This window comes from Cibotium barometz, chromosome 15 (assembly GCF_041138505.1).
Source record: "Cibotium barometz isolate CiBa-2024 chromosome 15, ASM4113850v1, whole genome shotgun sequence".
Lineage (NCBI taxonomy): Eukaryota > Viridiplantae > Streptophyta > Polypodiopsida > Cyatheales > Cibotiaceae > Cibotium > Cibotium barometz.
Window position 1 is genome coordinate 34,470,296 of NC_141060.1, and position 21,305 is coordinate 34,491,600.

Here is a 21,305-nt window from a genome sequence, read left to right on the forward strand (position 1 = left end):
ACTAATTATCCATCAGACCTTTGAGGGCGCCCGTCCAAGTTTGAGATTTGGACACCATTGCTTCATGGCTTGTTTATACATGAGTTTGGTGTGTCCATCCTCAACATTTGATGTAGATTACTCATGCTTTGGCATATAATTGGGTGTGGCAAACCTTGTTAACCCTAAAATGGGTTAACATTCGCCCTTCCCGTCGATCGCGTCCTTATAATCGGATTGAATACTTTGTCCAGGGGTAAAACTTGGTGCTGATAAGTAGATGTTGTGTATGTCTTTGATCCTCCGAAAAGGGATGAAGAAGGTAGTTAGGAAAGGAAAATGTTAATACCAGATGTGATCCTAATTAGGGTGGGGGGAATGTGATTGCTTCTCTCTCACTTTTTTGTTTATTTATTTATTTGGTTGCACAATCACATGCAAGGTTACAATATTTATTGAGGTTAGCAAGGATTCTATGGCTATTAGCAATAGAGGAAGAGAGGTAGAGGTCCGGAGGAGCATTGATAAGAAATCCCTATGAGTACATCTTTGTGGTTTAATGTGTCGCTTAGCAAAGTGTTAGAGGATTTTATAGTGACCGAACCTGCTTTTACTTCCCATGTGCTTTTTCATCCATTAAGAAAAATTAGGTCCTTTTGACCATTGGTCAAATTGATATACCATGAAGTACAAAAGGGTGAGTCCTTAAATGTTTGTTGGAGCTATTGCAGTCAAAATATTTGGAGAGGACTGAAAGGATTTAGTCGACTTGTGAGGTTGTGGAGCCATTTGTTGTAAAAAGGCCATTTGGACAATATCATTGGGCTACTATTGGTGAGGCTGAAATTTAAGAAATTCCAAGTGATGGGTCATACCATGGGTCAAGCATGCACCCACCATGGTCCCCCCATCCAAGTGATGGGCCATACCATGGGTCAAGCATGCACCCACCATGGTCCCCCCATCCAAAGATGTACCTAGAAGGTGTCGATGACGAGGTTTCCACTAGTGGGTGAGTAAAGTGTACTCAATAATAGCAGCTGCTTCATTTGATTTTGCAGTAGACAAGGATGATGATTGGCTAGTTGAAGACTATTATTCTTTATGAATGAACCATAGGCGTGATTCTGAGAATCATGGTGGTGAAACTTCATAAAAGTGCAGAAGAATGGTTTCTTGGATTGGAAATATAATGAGAAAGCAATGTGGCCATATTGTTGCACATTTGAGTGAGTTTCAGCCTACCTAATTTTGTAGGTGTTAGAAATCATGGCCGTGATTGTTGAAGAATCATGGTGATAAAAAGCACGTGTTTATACTAGATGATGCATTTAGGTCAAGGGAAAACACATGTTAGAGATGGTTCTAATGGAAGTGGAGATAGCCAAGTGAGTGTGATTATGCAGAGATAAGAATCATAGGCATGAATTTTGGAAGAATCACCGGTGATAATAATTCATGTCTATTGAGAAGAGATGACTTTAGTAGTTTAGACATGATGAGAGAATGCCAAAACATGATGCACTTGGACATTTTGATGAAGATTTGTTGGCATGATCCGGGTGTGATTTTTAGAAAAATCACGATCATGAGAATTAATGCAACACAACAAATGATTGCAGAATATGCATGTGGAGTGCAATATGAAAGCAAGTGCCATGATTTGCTTCCATTTGGACACATGTTGGCAACCGTGATTTTTGATGACATGGCACGTGATTTTTTATGACATGGCACGAATCACAATGTTGAAAATCACAGCGGCTTAGCCTTATGGTTTTTCATGTGATGATGATGTGCATAGCATGTGCAACATCCTTGTAAGTGCAAATGACTGAGAGGGTGATTCTTTGTTGGCATGATTATTAATCACGGTTCGTGATTTCAAATTATAGTGTGATTCCTGTGTGGCGTGACTACAAAATCATGATGATCAAAGTTGATGTTTTTGGTGATGTTGACGATGATTTGCACTCCTTGATACTTATGCTTTATTGTTGACAGCATTCTTTGTTCGAGGTTCCTGAAATTGAACCTGCGAACACATCCTCTCTAGTCTCCCCAATGCTGCATAAGCTCTGGTCAATCTGGTCTCCGCTGCTCTCCTCAAGGAAAATAGTGGGCCACTAAAAACCACACCAAGGTAAGTATATGCATCTGTATACTCCACTGTCTCCTGACCATATGTAAAGGTGGGCATTGACCTCCTAACCCACTGTGCTGTGGTGTTAAACACCATCACCTTGGTTTTACCAAGGTTAACAGACAATCCACTGTCCTCTGCAAACATGTGCAATGCATCCAAATGACGCTGCATCCCCTCTGGAGAATCTGAGATCAGCACAATATCATCAGCATACAATAACAGCGGAATCCATGTCCCTGCTAGCTGTGCTCCTCTGTCACCCGCCCGCTCTACATAGTCCGAAACCTCATCCACATACATCCCAAATAAGGTGGGGGAAAGGGGGCAGCCCTGTTTCACCCCAATAGTGGAGTGAACCATCTCAAATACACCCTGGGTAGTACGTACCTGCCCCACAACTGTCCTGTATAAAGCCATGATTCCCCAAATCAGCTCTGTGGGCACTCCCATCTCCTGTAGTCTGCGCATCAGTCTGGCTCTCGGTACCGTGTCAAAAGCTTTGCGGAAATCCACAAAGCAACAGTAAATCCTCCTGCCATATAATCTACCTTCCTCAATAATAGCTCTGAGTGTCAAGATATGGTCAAGAGTGGAGAAACCTCTCCTGAACCCTGCCTGCCCTGATGCACGTATGCCCTCTCTCTCTGCCCATCTACTCAACTCCTGCTCAAGAATAGATGCATATAATCTAGCCAATGTGTGACCAATCATGATGGTACGATAATTCCCAGGAAGCATAGGATCCCCTGACTTGAAGATAGGCACAATCGTGGACATATTCCAAGTCTCAGGAAAACCCTCACACATGGCTCGGTTAAACATCATAGCAATAAGCTCTGCAAGCATATCTCTGGCATGAATAAAGTGCTCTGCTACCAAACCATCATGATCATATGCTCTCCCAGTCCTCATCCTGTCAATAGCTTTCCTTACCATCTCAGCAGTAAAGAAAGCACACGTCTCTGGGCATGGCTCCGATGGGTCTGGCAGGGGCGGCTGTCCTGGTGCTGTGTACAGGGATGCTGCATACTCGCCCCAAATCTCTGTGGAGGTAATGGCTGGTGATGGTGAATGCTCATGGAATAGTCTCCATGCCTCGCCTGAGTCCTGACTCATAAACAACTGGTACAAATCCCTCTCTAACTGAGCAAGATAAGCCCTCTTCTTCCGTCGCACTAGGTGCCGGAAGGTAATCCGTGACTGTCTGTGAGTGGTAACACCCATGAGCACCTCTCTCTGTAATCTGATCCTCATCTCTCTGCACTCCTCATCATACCAACTGTTCTGGGGCATGTTCCCAGATCGTCTCTGTGTAGGCTGACTATGGGGATATGCCTCTGATGCTGCAGCATGAAGCGTCTCTATCAATATCTGAGTGAGCTCATCTAATGGCCGTCCCGGCTCCTCGGCACATAGGCGTCTGTATATCTCATCCGTGTATACGGTGTCAGTCTCTCTCGTAAAGGTATAACGAGTGTGTGTGGAGACCTGTCCCAATGGAGCGGTGCTGAACTGAAATGTGAGAGTGAAGGACAAGATAGCATGATCCACTGCTATTCCAACCGGCCTAGTGCCTACCATAAAATCTTGAAAAGAGGAAATGAGACTGGGCTGAGCCATAACATAGTCCACTGTACTAGCACCATGCCGATGTGGAAAGCTAGTGAAACCGCCCGATGTCGGGAATCTCTGTAGGCCATTCAGGATGGCCAATCCATGTGCAGTCCCCATGTCTATCAAATACCGCCCATACACTGTATGTTCCTCATCCTGTGAGAGTCTAGATAGGCCCATATCCCTAACATCAAGCTCCCTCAACATCTCCTCTGAGGTATCATAAAATATTGTCTGGCTATGGGCGGTCCTGGCATTGAAGTCCCCCAAGAGAATGATGTCACCATCCCTGGAGAACTCCCAAATGTCATCATCCAAAATAGAAAAGGGAGACTGCCCGCTAGGTGATGCATACACTGATGTACTAGGAGCAAAATAGCATATAGCAATGTAGAGATATCTGCCGGTCTCTGCCCTCAGTCTAACCCACATGTACCTGGCCTGCTCATCTCTGCGGACTATATGTATCAGTGGCTGTAGCTCCTCTCTAAACAATACTGCCACTCCTCCTGAGCCCCGTCCTCTATGCTCTGAACGAGTCTCCTGTCTACAAGCTGTCTCCCATCGGTATCCACTAACATGTGGCATGGACTGTCCAGGAGCCTGATGCGTCTCACAGTAGAAGATGATGTCCCTCCCAGTGAAACTATCCTCAAAAGCCCCTACATCAAGGCGTAGAGATCCATTACAATTCCAGGTAGCAACTTTGAGTGTAGTCCCATAGGTCTCGCGCCGTCATGAAGAGCGCCTCTCCATAATCACCACTCTACCATCTCTATAGAAGGCCACTTTCCCTTTCTCTCGGGCTGCCCTTATCTCGGGCATAACTTCTTCCATGTGGGCAAGTTGCGAGAGTGTGAGGTCATCTCCAAGAAATATTCCCGTTTGCTTGAGTGTAGGACGTCTCTTCAAGAAGTCCTTCTTCGCTTCCATGGAGGGGAAACGAATGATAAGTGCTCTCTCCTTAGAAGAAGATTCGCCACTACCTTCCCTCTTCTTTCCCACTCTCCATGCCTTTGTATGCGAGAGAGAGAGAGAGGGGGGTGAGGGGGGATTTCAATTATGATTGTTTTTCAAGAAAAGCTGATTTGTTGATGGCTGTGAGAGTTTTTTCTTTATGAAGAGAGGTTGAGAGATTGCTTCGACATGTGTACGAACTTTGCAAAGATGGATGTTCAAATGAAGCCATGCAAGTGGTTGATGTTATGGTCCAGCAAGGGATACATGTATCGAGGGACATTCTGTATCGCCTCTTGCAACAGTGTATTACAAAGAAAGATTTGGCAGCTGGAAAGAAGGTGCATTCCATCATGGTTAGTAAAGGCCTTGATACAGTTGCCGTTTTTTCCAACCACTTTCTACGCCTCTATGCTGCATGTGGGAGTTTCTCAGAAGCAAATCAAGTGTTTGAAGCTTCCAAGCCTAGTGTATTTACATATAATGCAATCATGTCAGCACATGCAAAGCTTGGGGATGGCAACAAGACACTTGAATTGTTTGACAAACTGCAGGGTGACAGGTTGAAGCCGGATAATTGCACATTCCTATGTGTTTTGAATGCTTGTGGCAAGCTAGGTGCAGTGAGGCAGGGCAGACAAACACACAATCAAATCATTCAAGAGGGTTTAGAGTTAGATGTGGCAATGGCTAACACCATAATTGATATGTACGCTAAGTGTGCAAGTTTAGATGAGGCATGCAAAGTGTTTGATGGATTGTCAGCTCAAAATGTGGTGTCATGGGCTGCAATGATTGCAGGATACGCGCATCATGGACATGGACTTATTGTGTTGGAGCTTTTTGAAAAGATGCATTCTCATGGTGTGAAGCCGAATAATGTCATTTTTTCATGTGCCTTGAAAGCAAGCAGTGGACAAAGAGCATTATGCAATGGCAGACAGATACATGAAGAGATTATTAGAGCAGGATTAGAATCAGATGTAGTTGTTGGAACTGCTTTGGTTGACATGTATGCAAAATGTGAGAACCTAGAAGATGCTCGGAGGGTGTTTGATGAGATGGCAAGTCTGAATGTTGTCACATGGAATGCGATGATTGTAGGATATGCGCAGCATGGAAATGATGTATCAGCTTTGGTTCTCTTTGAAAAAATGCGACAGAAGGGCATAAAACCAGACAAGATCACATACTCGGGGGTTCTAAAATCATGTGGCAGTACACAGAATTTACAGCAGGGAAGGTTAGTACATCATCTTATAATCAAAAGTGGCCTTAGGTCTGATACTGCCCTGGGGAATTCACTCATTAACATGTATGCACTACAGGATGCACAAACAATTTTTGACAAATTGCCCAATCCAGATGTTATATCATGGGGTGCGGTCATTGATGGATGTGCGGAGTATGGACACGGTCTTTTGGCTCTTGAGGTTTTTGAGGGGATGCAGCACCGTGTAAAGCCGAATGAAATAATTTTTGTGTCTACCTTGAAAGCATGTATAAGTATTGGGTCCATGGAAGAAGGTCGAAAGATACATGATCAAGTTGTCAAAGGTGCATTTGAACTCGGCATTCTTGTTGGGAGCACCATTGTTGACATGTATGCCAAGTATGGAAGCCTTGAAGAGGCCAGCAATAGTTTTGACAGACTGTTGGATCCAGATGTAGTGTCATGGGGAGCCATGATTTCTGGCTATGTCCAGATGGGGCATGGGGATCTTGCACTAGAAATGTTTGCAGAAATGCTACATGATGGAATAGAGCCAAGTGAAGCTATATTTGTGACCATCCTGCAAGCATGCCTGCATATGGGCGCCTTAGAGCCGGGCAGTCTTATACACGAATACATTATTAAAAGTGGATTTCAAACAGATGCGGCTGTTGGGACCACTCTTGTTGACATGTACGCCAGATTTGGGAGCTTAGAGGAAGCGCGGGTTGTTTTTGATGCTCACTCAAATAGAGATGTGGTAACGTGGGGTGCAATGATTGCAGGATATGTCCAGCATGGGCATTGTTTTCTTGCCCTTGAACTTTTTGAGAGAATGCAATCTCAGACTACAATGCCAAATCGACCAATTTTTTTGTGCATTTTGAAAGCATGTAGCAGTATTGGTATCATAGCACATGCCAGGAAGGTACACAAACAGATAATTGAAATTGGACTTGAATTGGATGTCACTGTTGGGAATGCCCTTGTTGATATGTACACGAAATGTGGAAGCCAAGAGGAGGCTAGTAAAGTCTTGGATAAACTTGGGAATAGGGATGTGGTATCATGGAGTGCCGTGATTGCAGGTCATGCATGGCATGGTGATTGCAGGCTTTCCATGCAATGTTTCGAGGCTATGAAACGCGAAGGGCTGAGGCCTGACGATGCTGTCTTTACCAGTATTTTAGCTGCTTGCAGTCATGCAGGATCATTGGAGAGAGGTCTTTGCTGTCTCAGATCAATGACAGAAGACCATAATATTGTGCCTGGTATTCAGCACTATAACTCCGTAGTTGATCTTCTTGGCCGTGCTGGTTTGTTTAAGGAAGCTGAAGATTTACTTTACAGTATGCCTAGTTCTGCAAATACAACTGGGTGGACTTCTCTGCTTGCTGGCTGCAGAACATATGGTAACGCTGAGGTAGGACAGAAATGCTTTGATGTTATTGTTGAGTTGGCACCCAATGATGCTTCTAGTTTTATGCTGATGTCAAATATCTACGGAGACACGAACATGTGGTAGCATGCTGAGAAAGTTCAAGAGTTGAGAAATTATGAAGATGCAATTATGAATCTAATGCACAGGAGGTCACTGGGAGGAGAACCTGAGTAATGAAAAGCTTAGACTATTAAGCAAGCTACTGAAAGTCCAGGGTTTTGTTCCACAGCTTGAGCTTGTGTCAGAGTCTACTTCAAATGACACAAGGTGGATCTTGTGAAATCTTCATTTGGGAAAATTTTCACAATATTCATGAACGTATCTTGGGCGGAGACAAGTTGGTTGTTCAGCATCTTGCCTTGTGTCTTGTCATGCTAGACACTACCTCCATCCAGGCGGTGAGACCAAGGCAGTGACCAAGCCTGCTATCTGCCGCTTGGCATTGAAGCATGCATTTCTCATGCTTCTTTGATTCAGCCTAAAGCATGCTCACAATTAAGTGGAGACATGCCTTCAATATGACTGTGGAAGTTGAACTTCATTAACACTAATTAAGGACACAAATTTAGGCTAATCACATGCATAATTACATGAACTAAGAGTACACAACAAGCAAGGCAAGATAAACCTAATCTATTGTGTAGTATTAAAATGTGATTATATACAACGATGGACACATTCAAATTCAGATCTGTAGTCTGTATGGTGTGCAAGACTCGCTACAACACCGCAGGCCTCCAACTCGAGCACTGGAGGTCTTGATGCTATGTCTGCTGCTTGGAGAATTGCATTGCAAATCCTAACTCATATCTGCCTGTAAATGACCTGACCTGGCCTATAAATAGGCATCTGATGTGGCCATATAGAACTGGTCCACGACTCCATACAATGAACAATGTGCTGTCCGTACTGTCCCTGACCATGGGTGCTTGGCACCCCTTCGATCGTGTGCCCAAAAATGCTGCGCATTTTGTCTATACTCGCCCTCGGACACCTTGCTCTTTAGGCAGCTGCATGGGGCTGAAATTCAAGCTCCCTGTCGACGCTCTTGAGGCTCTTTAAATACACACGTTACTCCCACCTTTGGGGCTCTTGATTTTTTCATTGTGTCGCCATTTCCATATCCTGTTTTGTATTATTATCATCTGAATATATATATATATATATATATATTATACCCAAGATGTTTTCTGTTTGGGATTACTTAATTAATAACAACGGCTGTTTGTGACCTTTGATTTATCAATGACAACGGGCTTTTGTGACCTTTGATATGAAATTGGAAACCTTTGTTCAGTATGAAATCCATTAAAATCCCTATTTTATCTACATGATTACAGCGTGTCTGCCAGCTTCATAGGGTATGTGCCCTCTCTCTACGTAGTGCACCCTTTCTCTCTCTCTCTCTCTCTCTCTCTCTCCTTCACTCAAGGTCTATGCCCTCCCAACGTCTGTGTCTCTCGCACCCTTTCTCTCTCTCTCTCTCTCTCTCTCCTTCTCGCACCCTTTCTCTCTCTCTCTCTCTCTTCTTCGCTCAGGGTCTATGCCTTCCCAACTTCTGTGTCTCTCCCTGATATGCTTGCAGAGAGAGGCACCTCTCTTTGTCTATTGTATAAAAAGCACGAGGGACAACCAGCGTCTCCCTCTCTCTCTCTCTCTCTCTCTCTCTCTCTCTTCAAGTCTGCTCGCATTAGGCAGACGACCTTCGTTCATTGCCTCTATCTTTCCAAGCAACCATCACCCCTCTCTTTCTCTCTTCAAGTTTACGCGCATGAGACAGACAACCTTCCCTGTGAGGCAATCATTGCCTCTGACTTTCCAATAGCGTAAGCAACCCCCGTCTTATTGCGTCTCTCACTTTGCTGCACTATACGTTTGATGAAGGGAGGAGCCTTTAATGTTTATCATTAAGGTAATATTGATTAATGCCTGCTATGTATTAATTAATACCCCGCATAGCAATGAGCCAAGAAAAGAAAGATGCAATTGAAAGTGTTGAGTCAAAGTGTGGATTTCGTATTCCAAACATGTTTCAAAGAACAAGAAGGGACTCACTATAAACATTAAAGGCTCCTCCCTTCATCAAGCACCTTAACGAATAGTGCAGCAAAGCGAGAGACGCAATAAGATGGGGGTTGCTTGCGCTATTGGAAAGACAGAGGCGATGATTGCCTCACAGGGAAGGTTGTTTGGGTTGCTTGGAAAGACAGAGGCAATGAAGGAAGGACGTCTGCCTAATGCGAGCAGACTTGAAGAGAGAGAGAGAGAGAGGGGGGGGCGATGGTTATCCCTCGTGCTTTTCATACAATAGACAAAGAGAGGCTACCTCTCTCTGCAAGCATATCAGGGAGAGACACACACAGACATTCATAGACCTTGAGCGAAGGAGAGAGACAGAGAGAAAAAGGGTGCACTACGTAGAGAGGACACATACCCTATGAAGTTGGCATAATGCCTGCGCATAGCCAGCATTAATTAATACAACACTAATAAAAGTCTCAATATACAACACTAACGTTTATCATCTGAATATACTCATTACCTTGTTAATATGTTACCTGCTCTGTTTAAGCCTGTTGTTCCTTAATATTGATTCTTTTGTGTGAAATTGTTACATGTTAAGTCTAACAAGCATTGTCTCCATAATACCGTCTCCTCCCAATTGACTACTCCTTGCAACAAGAGTTTAATCCACAACACGTATGTGCATGCATGTGTGCTCGTGTCCATGTACACAATGCTCATGCACATGTGCATGCCTCAAGGGCTTCACTAAAAAAATGCTATAATATCGCCTTAGTGTATCTATGCACACATGACAGTGGCCAGGGGCTTGCGAGCGGGGCTGGGGCAGGGGGTAGCTCCTTATAGAGATTGCACATTTCATTGTAATCATCCCCAATTACATGATCCATATGACGCCATCAAAGTGCAAGGGATGGGACTTGAATGCGGGATCTTTGATTGGGAGCCCTTGATGTGTAAAACCGCTAGCTAGCACGCGAGAGAGAGAGAGAGAGAGAGAGAGAGAGAGAGAGAGAGAGAGAAATGAAATGAAATGAAATGTTATATTAACGTCTTCAAAAGGCCATAATGACCTATGAGACCAAAAGTTACATCATGGTGGATCTGATACAATGTCTGGATAAAAAACCGCAGAAAATGAAAAATAAAGATGATACTACTGGCACCTAGAAAATGAAACTGGAACTGGAAGGTACACTATGAGAGAGAGAGAGAGAGAGAGAGAGAGAGAGAGAGAGAGAGTCATATTGGAATCTATTGATGTGATTCACCATGAGGGAAACCTCAAACTTCACCATCTCTAGTGTAGCAAGAGTGCATCTTATCAGGAGCTTATTTCTACCATCACGGGAAGTGATACATGTCACCTCTGGGAAAAATGTGCTTGTAAATTTCTTGTTTATTATTTTCTAGTACCATACTCCTTATCAACATATGCTCACTCATACCTATTGCACCCATGTTAGCCAACACCGTGCGGAGAGAGGGTTTTTTAGATTAAATGTCCCCAATGATAAAGCAAGAGACTTATTCTCGTAGGATGAAGATTTAAGCGTAATTCACAATGCTTTGGTAAGATGGGTAATTTTGTTTCTTGATGCATGTTCAATGGCCAACTCTTTGCATACATTGGTGAAGATGCCTTTTGCTTATTTTGAAAACTAGATACATCATAATTCTATGTACATGTGCATGGCTTGAAGTCATTACCTTAGGAACAAACATAAGTTACTGGTAAAAGGCTTGCTATCTTTTAGTTCATGGACTATGCATCCCATTGAATGGGAATTCAATCCATGCATGCCTAGGCTCCCATCTTATCAGCATCCAATTTATGCAGAGAGAGAGAGAGAGAGAGAGAGAGAGAGAGAGAGAGAGAGGGGGGGGGTGAGGGGGGATTTCAATTATGACATGGCACGTGATTTTTTATGACATGGCACGAATCACAATGTTGAAAATCACAGCGGCTTAGCCTTATGGTTTTTCATGTGATGATGATGTGCATAGCATGTGCAACATCCTTGTAAGTGCAAATGACTGAGAGGGTGATTCTTTGTTGGCATGATTATTAATCACGGTTCGTGATTTCAAATTATAGTGTGATTCCTGTGTGGCGTGACTACAAAATCATGATGATCAAAGTTGATGTTTTTGGTGATGTTGACGATGATTTGCACTCCTTGATACTTATGCTTTATTGTTGACAGCATCCTTTAACTATTTGTTGAGCTTTGAATGGTGTAACTTTTGTTGATGTGGCAATTGTGATTGTGATTTTAATGAGGTTGCACACGACAGATGATTTCTTGATGGTACCATGTTTTAAGCCTTTTTGATCATATAGAGTATGTATGTACCTTAAATGACCATTTTCTAGTGGTGCAATTTTGTAGAAGAAAGAATCACGACATGAAAATTGCTTGATCGTTGCCATTAGAAATGTATTTGCTTGCATTTGAGAGTAAAATTGTGCCTCTTCCTTGAAGCTGATTTCTTTTGCTGGTAGCACTTGTTGACTTACTCATTGTAGCCATCCCAAATGCTTCAAAGGTCGTTGATCGTAATAACTTATGAGCCAAAGTCTCACTTTTATAGGCCATTGGGCTTTATAATTAGCCCCCATGCTTTTATAAGCTTTTAATCCAATGCCTCCACTTATAAGCCTCTTCCCACATTAGGGATATCTCCCCACTAGGTGCCCAATGTCCGACCTCCAACCTGACCCTGTGCTAGCGTGCACTTCTCCTGGACGTAACATATGCTCTCGCATGGAGTATTCCAAGTGTGCATGGTACCAATATGCCGCGGGTTTGGGGGGAGCTCACTCGCTGGGGCTGCCTAGCTCTGTCTTGGTCCATCTATCCTGGAGGGTCTTTTATGAGCTTTGAGTGAGCGAGAGAGAGAGAGAGAGAGAGAGAGAGAGAGAGAGAGAGAGAGAGAGAGAGAGAGAGAGAGAGAGAGGGGGGGGGGGGTGAGGGGGGATTTCAATTATGATTGTTTTTCAAGAAAAGCTGATTTGTTGATGGCCCTGAGAGTTTTTTCTTTATGAAGAGAGGTTGAGAGATTGCTTCGACATGTGTACGAACTTTGCAAAGATGGATGTTCAAATGAAGCCATGCAAGTGGTTGATGTTATGGTCCAGCAAGGGATACATGTATCGAGGGACATTCTGTATCGCCTCTTGCAACAGTGTATTACAAAGAAAGATTTGGCAGCTGGAAAGAAGGTGCATTCCATCATGGTTAGTAAAGGCCTTGATACAGTTGCCGTTTTTTCCAACCACTTTCTACGCCTCTATGCTGCATGTGGGAGTTTCTCAGAAGCAAATCAAGTGTTTGAAGCTTCCAAGCCTAGTGTATTTACATATAATGCAATCATGTGAGCACATGCAAAGTTTTGGAAATGTTAAAAGGCATAGCGGGTATTAATTAATATTACCTTAATGATAAACATTAAAGGCTCCTCCCTTCATCAGGCACCTTAACGTATAGTGCAGCAAAGCGAGAGACGCAATAAGATGGGGGTTGCTTGCGCTATTGGAAAGACAGAGGCGATGATTGCCTCACAGGGAAGATGCGAGTAGACTTGAAGAGAGAAAGAGAGGGGTGATGGTTGCTTGGAAAGACAGAGGCAATGAGGGAAGGTCGTCTGCCTAATGCGAGCAAAGTTGAAGAGAGAGAGAGAAATGAAATGAAATGAAATGTTATATTAACGTCTTCAAAAGCCCATAATGACCTATGAGACCAAAAGTTACATCATGGTGGATCTGATACAATGTCTGGATAAAAAACCCCAGAAAATGAAAAATAAAGATGATACTACTGGCACCTAGAAAATGAAACTGGAACTGGAATATAGTGAGGGAAGGGTACGCTATGGAGGTGAGTGGAATATAGTGAGGGGATACAATATCATGTGGGACGGAGGGGTACACTATGGAGGTGCCTCCATCTCATAATATGTGCCGCATCGGACACTGGCGGATCTCCTCAGTATCCTCTGTGGTCAACACCCTGACTGGGTGTCCGGCATGCCTCGCAAGAATAATCCGAATCTGCCGCTGCAACCTCCGTCTATGCTGGGATGCCCTCCTCCGTAGTCGTGGGCGTCTGAACCACCCAAGCTCAGTCGCACGATCAATCAGTGGTGTGGGCGGTATCCATGTCCTGCCTGCTGCTGTGGTTTATCTGGCGCAGTGGCGGGACTAAAGAAATCTGTAATGTGCCTCTGAGTCTGGCTCTCTGTGCGCCTAAGCAGGCTATCTCTATGTCTCCGCAACTCCAGCAAGAACAATCCCAAACACCTCTGGTCCTGGTACCCCATGACTCTGGAAAGTGGTCCAAAACCCTCTCTGAATAAACAGTGGAAACGACCACGTATCTCATAGTATGCAGTACAATGGCATATATAATGCAGCTCTGTCTTTGGCTCCCCATGGCATACTCGGCATATCCTGGCCTCAGCTGGTATACCTCTATATCGGCCAATCTCAATCTCAAGCTGGTGTGAGGATGTGCGAATCTGACCAATAGCGCATCGTACTGCATGAGACAAGTGTACATCCATGTAACTGGGTCTGATCACAAAACCATCTGCTGTGAGCTGAAGAAAATGCTCTCTGTAGAAAGCCATCTTCGTGCCCAGCTCCTCAGTCGGCTGTATCCATGTCCTCCTAATGTCCAGCTGAACTAAATCCTGACGGATGAGTCTGGTAATCTCTGTCCGTGTGAGAGTGAGAGAGGGTGCCTCCAGAGAATACTGGAAGCGAGGCAATCTGTCCATGCTAAAACCATGTGCCTGGAACCAAGATGTCATCTGTCCATACCAACAAGCCGTGTCTCCCTGTAAAGCTAACTGTCGGGAGGACTCCAGGGCGAGGCGTGCATATCTGTCTCGGGCAGAGAGAGAGAGAGGGGGGCGATGGTTGTCCCTCGTGCTTTTTATACAATAGACAAAGAGAGGTTGCCTCTCTCTGCAAGCATATCAGGGAGAGACACACATAGACATTGAGAGGGCATAGACCTTGAGCGAAGAAGAGAGACAGAGAGAAAGGGTGCACTACGTAGAGAGAGGACATAATGCCCGCGCATAGCGGGCATTAATTAATACAACACTAATAAAAATCTCAATATACAACACTAACGTTTATCATCTGAATATACTCATTACCTTGTTAATATGTTACCTGCTTCGTTTAAGCCTGTTGTTCGTTAACATTGATTCTTTTGTGTGAAATTGTAAAATGCTAAGTCTAACAAGCATTGCCTCCATAATACCGTCTCCTACTCCTTGCAACAAGAGTTTAATCCACAACACGTATGTGCATGCATGTGTGCTCGTGTCCATGTACACAATGCTCATGCACATGTGCATGCCTCAAGGGCTTCACTAAAAAAATGATATAATATCGCTTTAGTGTATCTATGCACACATGACAGTGGCCAGGGGCCTGCGAGCGGGGCTGGGGTAGCTCCTTATAGAGATTGCACATTTCATTGTAATCATCCCCAATTACATGATCCATATAACGACATCAAAGTGCAAGGGATGGAACTTGAATGCGGGATCTTTGATTGGGAGCCCTTGATGTGTAAACTGTTAGCTAGCACGCGAGCGAGAGGGAGAGAGAGAGAGAGAGAGAGAGAGAGAGAGAGAGAGAGAGAGAGAGAGTCATATTGGAATCTATTGATGTGATTCACCATGAGGGAAACCTCAAACTTCACCATCTCTAGTAGCAAGAGTGCATCTTATCAGGAGCTTATTTCTACCATCCCGAGAAGTGATACATGTCACCTCTGGGAAAAATGTGCTTGTAAATTTCTTGTTTATTATTTTCTAGTACCATACTCCTTATCAACATATGTTCACTCATACCTATTGCACCCATGTTAGCCAACACCATGCGGAGAGAGGGTTATTTAGATTAAATGTCCCCAATGATAAAGCAAGAGACTTATTCTCGTAGGATGAAGATTTAAGCATAATTCACAATGCTTTGGTAAGATGGGTAATTTTGTTTCTTGATGCATGTTCAATGGCCAACTCTTTGCATGCATTGGTGAAGATGCCTTTTGCTATTCTGAAAACTAGATACATCATAATTCTATGTACATGTGCATGGCTTGAAGTCATTACCTAAGGAACAAACATAAGCTACGGGTAAAAGGCTTGCTATCTTTTAGTTCATGGACTATGCATCCCATTGAAGTTGGGAATTCAATCCATGCAGGCCTAGGCTCCCATCTTATCAACATCCAATTTATGCAGTTGTAAGGCTAAATTGATGACCTTATTAGTATGTTGGAGCATTGCAAAAGCAGGAATTGTCATTTCAAATTGACAATAAGTAGTTCTACTTATAGTTGCCACAATCATCTTCGTCTCAGGTTTTGCACATAAGAATAGTTGAAATTCAATTTTCCTACGAAGGGTAGATTGTGCCTCTACACTCAGTTGTGTCATGGTACCCAAAATTTACAAATTTAATTTTATTAGGTAATGAACAAAACAAAAACAAAAACACAGAACAATACTTTCAACATCACTATTAACAGCATTGCAGGTTGAGAATACTAAGAATAGAGGACGAATAGATTGAATAATACTAAGAACATGCTATTAAGGCTAAGAGAGAGCTTCACGGGAACCACTCACCTCTATGTGTCCAGGGGATATTTCCAATTGACCGACCTCGTAACCCTTGAGGTCTCCAAGCTGAACACTGCCATGAGTAGCTTATCATTCGTGTTCTCACGCGAGCATTGTCACACTTCCGCGTTGCACTATGGGAACTACTCCCTCCTCTCACCTCAAATCACTCACACACACTCACTGCATGCATTAGAGAGAAGATTAAAGAGGTTTAGTAAGAGGGAAAGCTCCATTGCATAATGGGAGAGTGTCCTTGCATAATGGGAGAGTGTCCTTCCATTATGAGAGAAATTTCCTTATATACATGGCCATAAGTGTTCACACACTTAAACTTGTTGGATGAGGGAGTAAATGCTCTACACACACACACACACACACATATAGACACACATGCACACACAGTCACACACAGTTGTATCGAGCTCAGAGAGTGAGAGAGATGATATGTGATAGCTGGAAGTACTCAATACAATGATAAGAAATGAGTGGAGTATAAGGTATTTATAGTCCTAGGGCTGACGTGCCCAACACAGTAGCCTGTGTTCACACGAGGAAAAAACCCTTGCTCACACAGGGTAAAAAGTGCATGTGTATAAGATTGTTCACATGAGGACTTCCTGGAGGCCAAAGGCTAACAAACCCCCTTGAAGTGAATGGTGTGAACGTGTACAGGGTGTAGCAGACTCGGTAAAATCATCTGCCACATTGGCAGGTGTAGGCACGTAAGTCAAGGCTATCTCTCCTACATGGAGCCTTTTCTTGACATAATTATAATGCACCTCAATTGCTATGTCAGCACATGAAAAACCGGAGTCCACGCGACTGCTAATCCACTTTGACTCTCAGTGAAAATGGTGGTAGAAGACGGCTGTCTAATACCAAGATCTACCAATAGATAGCGGAGTCATACACACTCTATGTGAATGTTGCCCTATACTTAGCCTCATGACTAGAAGTGGCCATTGTCGGCTGCCTCTTGTTGAGCCATAAAATACATGAACTTCTAAGAAGGAAATAGTTACCACTGGTTGGCACTCTAGTGTCATAACATCCTTCCTAGTCTCACTGTCAATGTAGGCGGTCAAGCATAAAGAAGACACATTGCTATAAAACAATGCAAAGTCCAGAGTGCCTTGAATGTAATGAAAGACACGGTTCAGTACTTGCCATTGCCAAGTGCCAGCACAATGCATACATATGCTCAACTGTGACACTGCATACTGAATATCAAGACGGGTAGTGCATAGATATATAAGGCATCCGACAGCTTGTTGAATAAATTGGATACCCAAATAATAATGCAAAAGTCCCATGTCTGTAACATCAAATGCATGCTCTAATTCAACAAGGAAATATGAAATTCGCTCCTCATCAAGGCCAGTCATCTCACGAGCAAATCAACCCAATTATCATCCTCCAATGCATCAAAAGGAGAAAGTGACTCCTCATTTAATGTGGAAGCAACAAGGGTTGTATCAACAAAATGAGATGCCGAGAGACAGTGTGTGTCTGACCTGACATAAGTGTAGTCAACTTGCTATCAGTGCAGCGGGGAACTCTCTGTGAGTCACGAATGGCTACATCCTCTTCAATTAATGCATCCTGATTCAAAGTGTGGCTTATCTAGAGCAATATGGGAAAATTGGGCTACTGAATTGGCTGATTATCAGCACAGCAGCAGCAGCAGAAGGCTGATTTGGAGCCAAAGGAGGCTCAACGAATTCAACATTGATACCAAATAATGGCATGAAGATGTAAGCACTGTGGACAACGTGCTGAGGCACAATTTCCAACATCAATGCATAAGCTGTCAAGGTCCACTAAATGCTAATGCATCAACAAAGGAACCTTAGTCAATGGTCAAGCCGACAAGGTGATAATAAGCAATGGAAATGGGATGATATAATAAATTTTCAGCTTTGTAAGTGGGCTAAAAATGCTAAAAATAAAGGGAGATAGTAATCCCAAATGAAAGAATCTAGCAAGTGGGGGCAGAAAAGCATACATCCAGTCATTACAATAAGAGTATAAGGCAATCTCTCACTAACACCATGCATGGTGGTGTGGCAAAATAAAAGAGATGTGTAATCCCACTCAAATTGATGTATAGAAACCCTTGAATTATGCATAGTGACAAGGCAACCAAGATAAAGACAATGTAACATTCTGACACCATTAGCATCCATGTAAACAAGCTACAAAGGGGGTCCATCACTTCCAGGTGCACAAAAGTTGGAGTCTTCACGGTTGCTGCTGAGGATTCTCCACCCTTCTCGGTGCTCCGTTTGGGACACTGCCTCCAGTAGTGGCCTTTCTCACCACAATCATTACAGGTCCTCTCTACCTTGAGTTTCTCGCGGTCGGACTTCTTCTCAAAAGACTTTTGTGGTGAAGCCTTCCATTTTCCCTTATTGTTACGGCCTTTCGATCGTTGGCCAGTTAAGGCCTCCGAACCTCCGCCCTGCGGAGGGTTTGTGAATCTTTCCTCCTGGTCCAAGACCATGGGCACAAGCTCCTCCCATGTGATGGTGCAGAGCCTGCCCTACTGGTAATCAAACAAGAGTAGAAAGCTGAGTATTGAGAGGGAAAATGCGATAGCAACGTGATGGCCATATCCTCCGATGATATCTCCTTCCCCTAGCCTGAAGAACTTCCTTCCTGAAGAGCCTGCAGCTTGTTAATGTGCTCCCGCATCATCGATGACTTTGCAGGATTCATAACCCGCATCTGTACTTCCAAGGAAATCTTCTTCATGGGCGATACCCTATTATAGAGAGAAGCCAAATGTTGCCATATACCTTTAGCATGTAACTTGAACAAGAATCTAGGAAAGAGAGTAATACATCTCAGCAAGTAAACAACACTACACAAAAGGTATGTCTCCAAGACATAGCACAATGGAGAGGTCAAAATGCATAAGTGACCAAGGACATCACCAATAGAAATACACGACATGTGCCCCCCTCAAATGCAACAGCCATAGAGAAAGCTCGGTTGACAATTACTATAAAGCATAATCATCAGAGTATGAATCATGACCATAATCAATGTCTAGCAGAGCACCATCATGCAATGGAGATGTAGTGACTAAGGCACAATCATCATGAGACCAATTAGCCTCTTCCATTGCATCAGATGGACCAACAATAGCTGACAATTCTGCATTTGAATCAAAGTACCACTTTTTACGTTGTGTTGGTAGGGTTTTTTTTCCCCATGTATAAGATTGTTCACAGTAGGACTTCCTAGAGGCCAAAGGTTAACAAAACTATGGCTGGGCATGCATCGCCCAAAGTTTCTATTTGGCCTATTGCTTGTATATTGCTTCATCTCGTAATGCATTAAAACACTCGGGAGCACATCCTAGCTCACTACCCCATGCTCTTGGAGATCGGGAACATCACTAATTATCCATCAGACCTTTGAGGGCGCCCGTCCAAGTTTGAGATTTGGACACCATTGCTTCATGGCTTGTTTATACATGAGTTTGGTGTGTCCATCCTCAACATTTGATGTAGATTACTCATGCTTTGGCATATAATTGGGTGTGGCAAACCTTGTTAACCCTAAAATGGGTTAACATTCGCCCTTCCCGTCGATCGCGTCCTTATAATCGGATTGAATACTTTGTCCAGGGGTAGATCTTGGTGCTGATAAGTAGATGTTGTGTATGTCTTTGATCCTCCGAAAAGGGATGAAGAAGGTAGTTAGGAAAGGAAAATGTTAATACCAGATGTGATCCTAATTAGGGTGGGGGCCATTGAATGTGATTGCTTCTCTCTCACTTTTTTGTTTATTTATTTATTTGGTTGCACAATCACATGCAAGGTTACAATATTTATTGAGGTTAGCAAGGATTCTATGGCTATTAGCAATGGAGGAAGAGAGGTAGAGGTCCGGAGGAGCATTGATAAGAAATCCCTATGAGTACATCTTTGTGGTTTAATGTGTCGCTTAGCAAAGTGTTAGAGGATTTTATAGTGACCGAACCTGCTTTTACTTCCCATGTGCTTTTTCATCCATTAAGAAAAATTAGGTCCTTTTGACCATTGGTCAAATTGATATACCATGAAGTACAAAAGGGTGAGTCCTTAAATGTTTGTTGGAGCTATTGCAGTCAAAATATTTGGAGAGGACTGAAAGGATTTAGTCGACTTGTGAGGTTGTGGAGCCATTTGTTGTAAAAAGGCCATTTGGACAATATCATTGGGCTACTATTGGTGAGGCTGAAATTTAAGAAATTCCAAGTGATGGGTCATACCATGGGTCAAGCATGCACCCACCATGGTCCCCCCATCCAAGTGATGGGCCATACCATGGGTCAAGCATGCACCCACCATGGTCCCCCCATCCAAAGATGTACCTAGAAGGTGTCGATGACGAGGTTTCCACTAGTGGGTGAGTAAAGTGTACTCAATAATAGCAGCTGCTTCATTTGATTTTGCAGTAGACAAGGATGATGATTGGCTAGTTGAAGACTATTATTCTTTATGAATGAACCATAGGCGTGATTCTGAGAATCATGGTGGTGAAACTTCATAAAAGTGCAGAAGAATGGTTTCTTGGATTGGAAATATAATGAGAAAACAATGTGGCCATATTGTTGCACATTTGAGTGAGTTTCAGCCTACCTAATTTTGTAGGTGTTAGAAATCATGGCCGTGATTGTTGAAGAATCATGGTGATAAAAAGCACGTGTTTATACTAGATGATGCATTTAGGTCAAGGGAAAACACATGTTAGAGATGGTTCTAATGGAAGTGGAGATAGCCAAGTGAGTGTGATTATGCAGAGATAAGAATCATAGGCATGAATTTTGGAAGAATCACCGGTGATAATAATTCATGTCTATTGAGAAGAGATGACTTTAGTAGTTTAGACATGATGAGAGAATGCCAAAACATGATGCACTTGGACATTTTGATGAAGATTTGTTGGCATGATCCGGGTGTGATTTTTAGAAAAATCACGGTCATGAGAATTAATGCAACACAACAAATGATTGCAGAATATGCATGTGGAGTGCAATATGAAAGCAAGTGCCATGATTTGCTTCCATTTGGACACATGTTGGCAACCGTGATTTTTGATGACATGGCACGTGATTTTTTATGACATGGCACGAATCACAATGTTGAAAATCACAGCGGCTTAGCCTTATGGTTTTTCATGTGATGATGATGTGCATAGCATGTGCAACATCCTTGTAAGTGCAAATGACTGAGAGGGTGATTCTTTGTTGGCATGATTATTAATCACGGTTCGTGATTTCAAATTAT

The 21,305-nt window shown here is 43.2% G+C and overlaps 1 protein-coding gene across 1 annotated transcript; it reads left to right on the forward strand.

The window, feature by feature from the left end:
* The first annotated feature begins 4,822 nt into the window (after positions 1-4,822).
* On the forward strand, positions 4,823-7,942 carry LOC147631222 (pentatricopeptide repeat-containing protein At3g09040, mitochondrial-like). The gene has a single exon (XM_086809557.1). It carries the CDS (start codon positions 4,927-4,929, stop codon positions 7,432-7,434), a length of 2,508 nt encoding a protein of 835 aa, XP_086665683.1. The 5' UTR covers positions 4,823-4,926; the 3' UTR covers positions 7,435-7,942.
* Positions 7,943-21,305: the final 13,363 nt, after the last annotated feature.

Bases quoted from the DNA above. Each gene is read 5' to 3' on its own strand.
- LOC147631222 (XM_086809557.1), top strand. From the start codon at position 4,927: ATGCAAGTGGTTGATGTTATGGTCCAGCAAGGGATACATGTATCGAGG.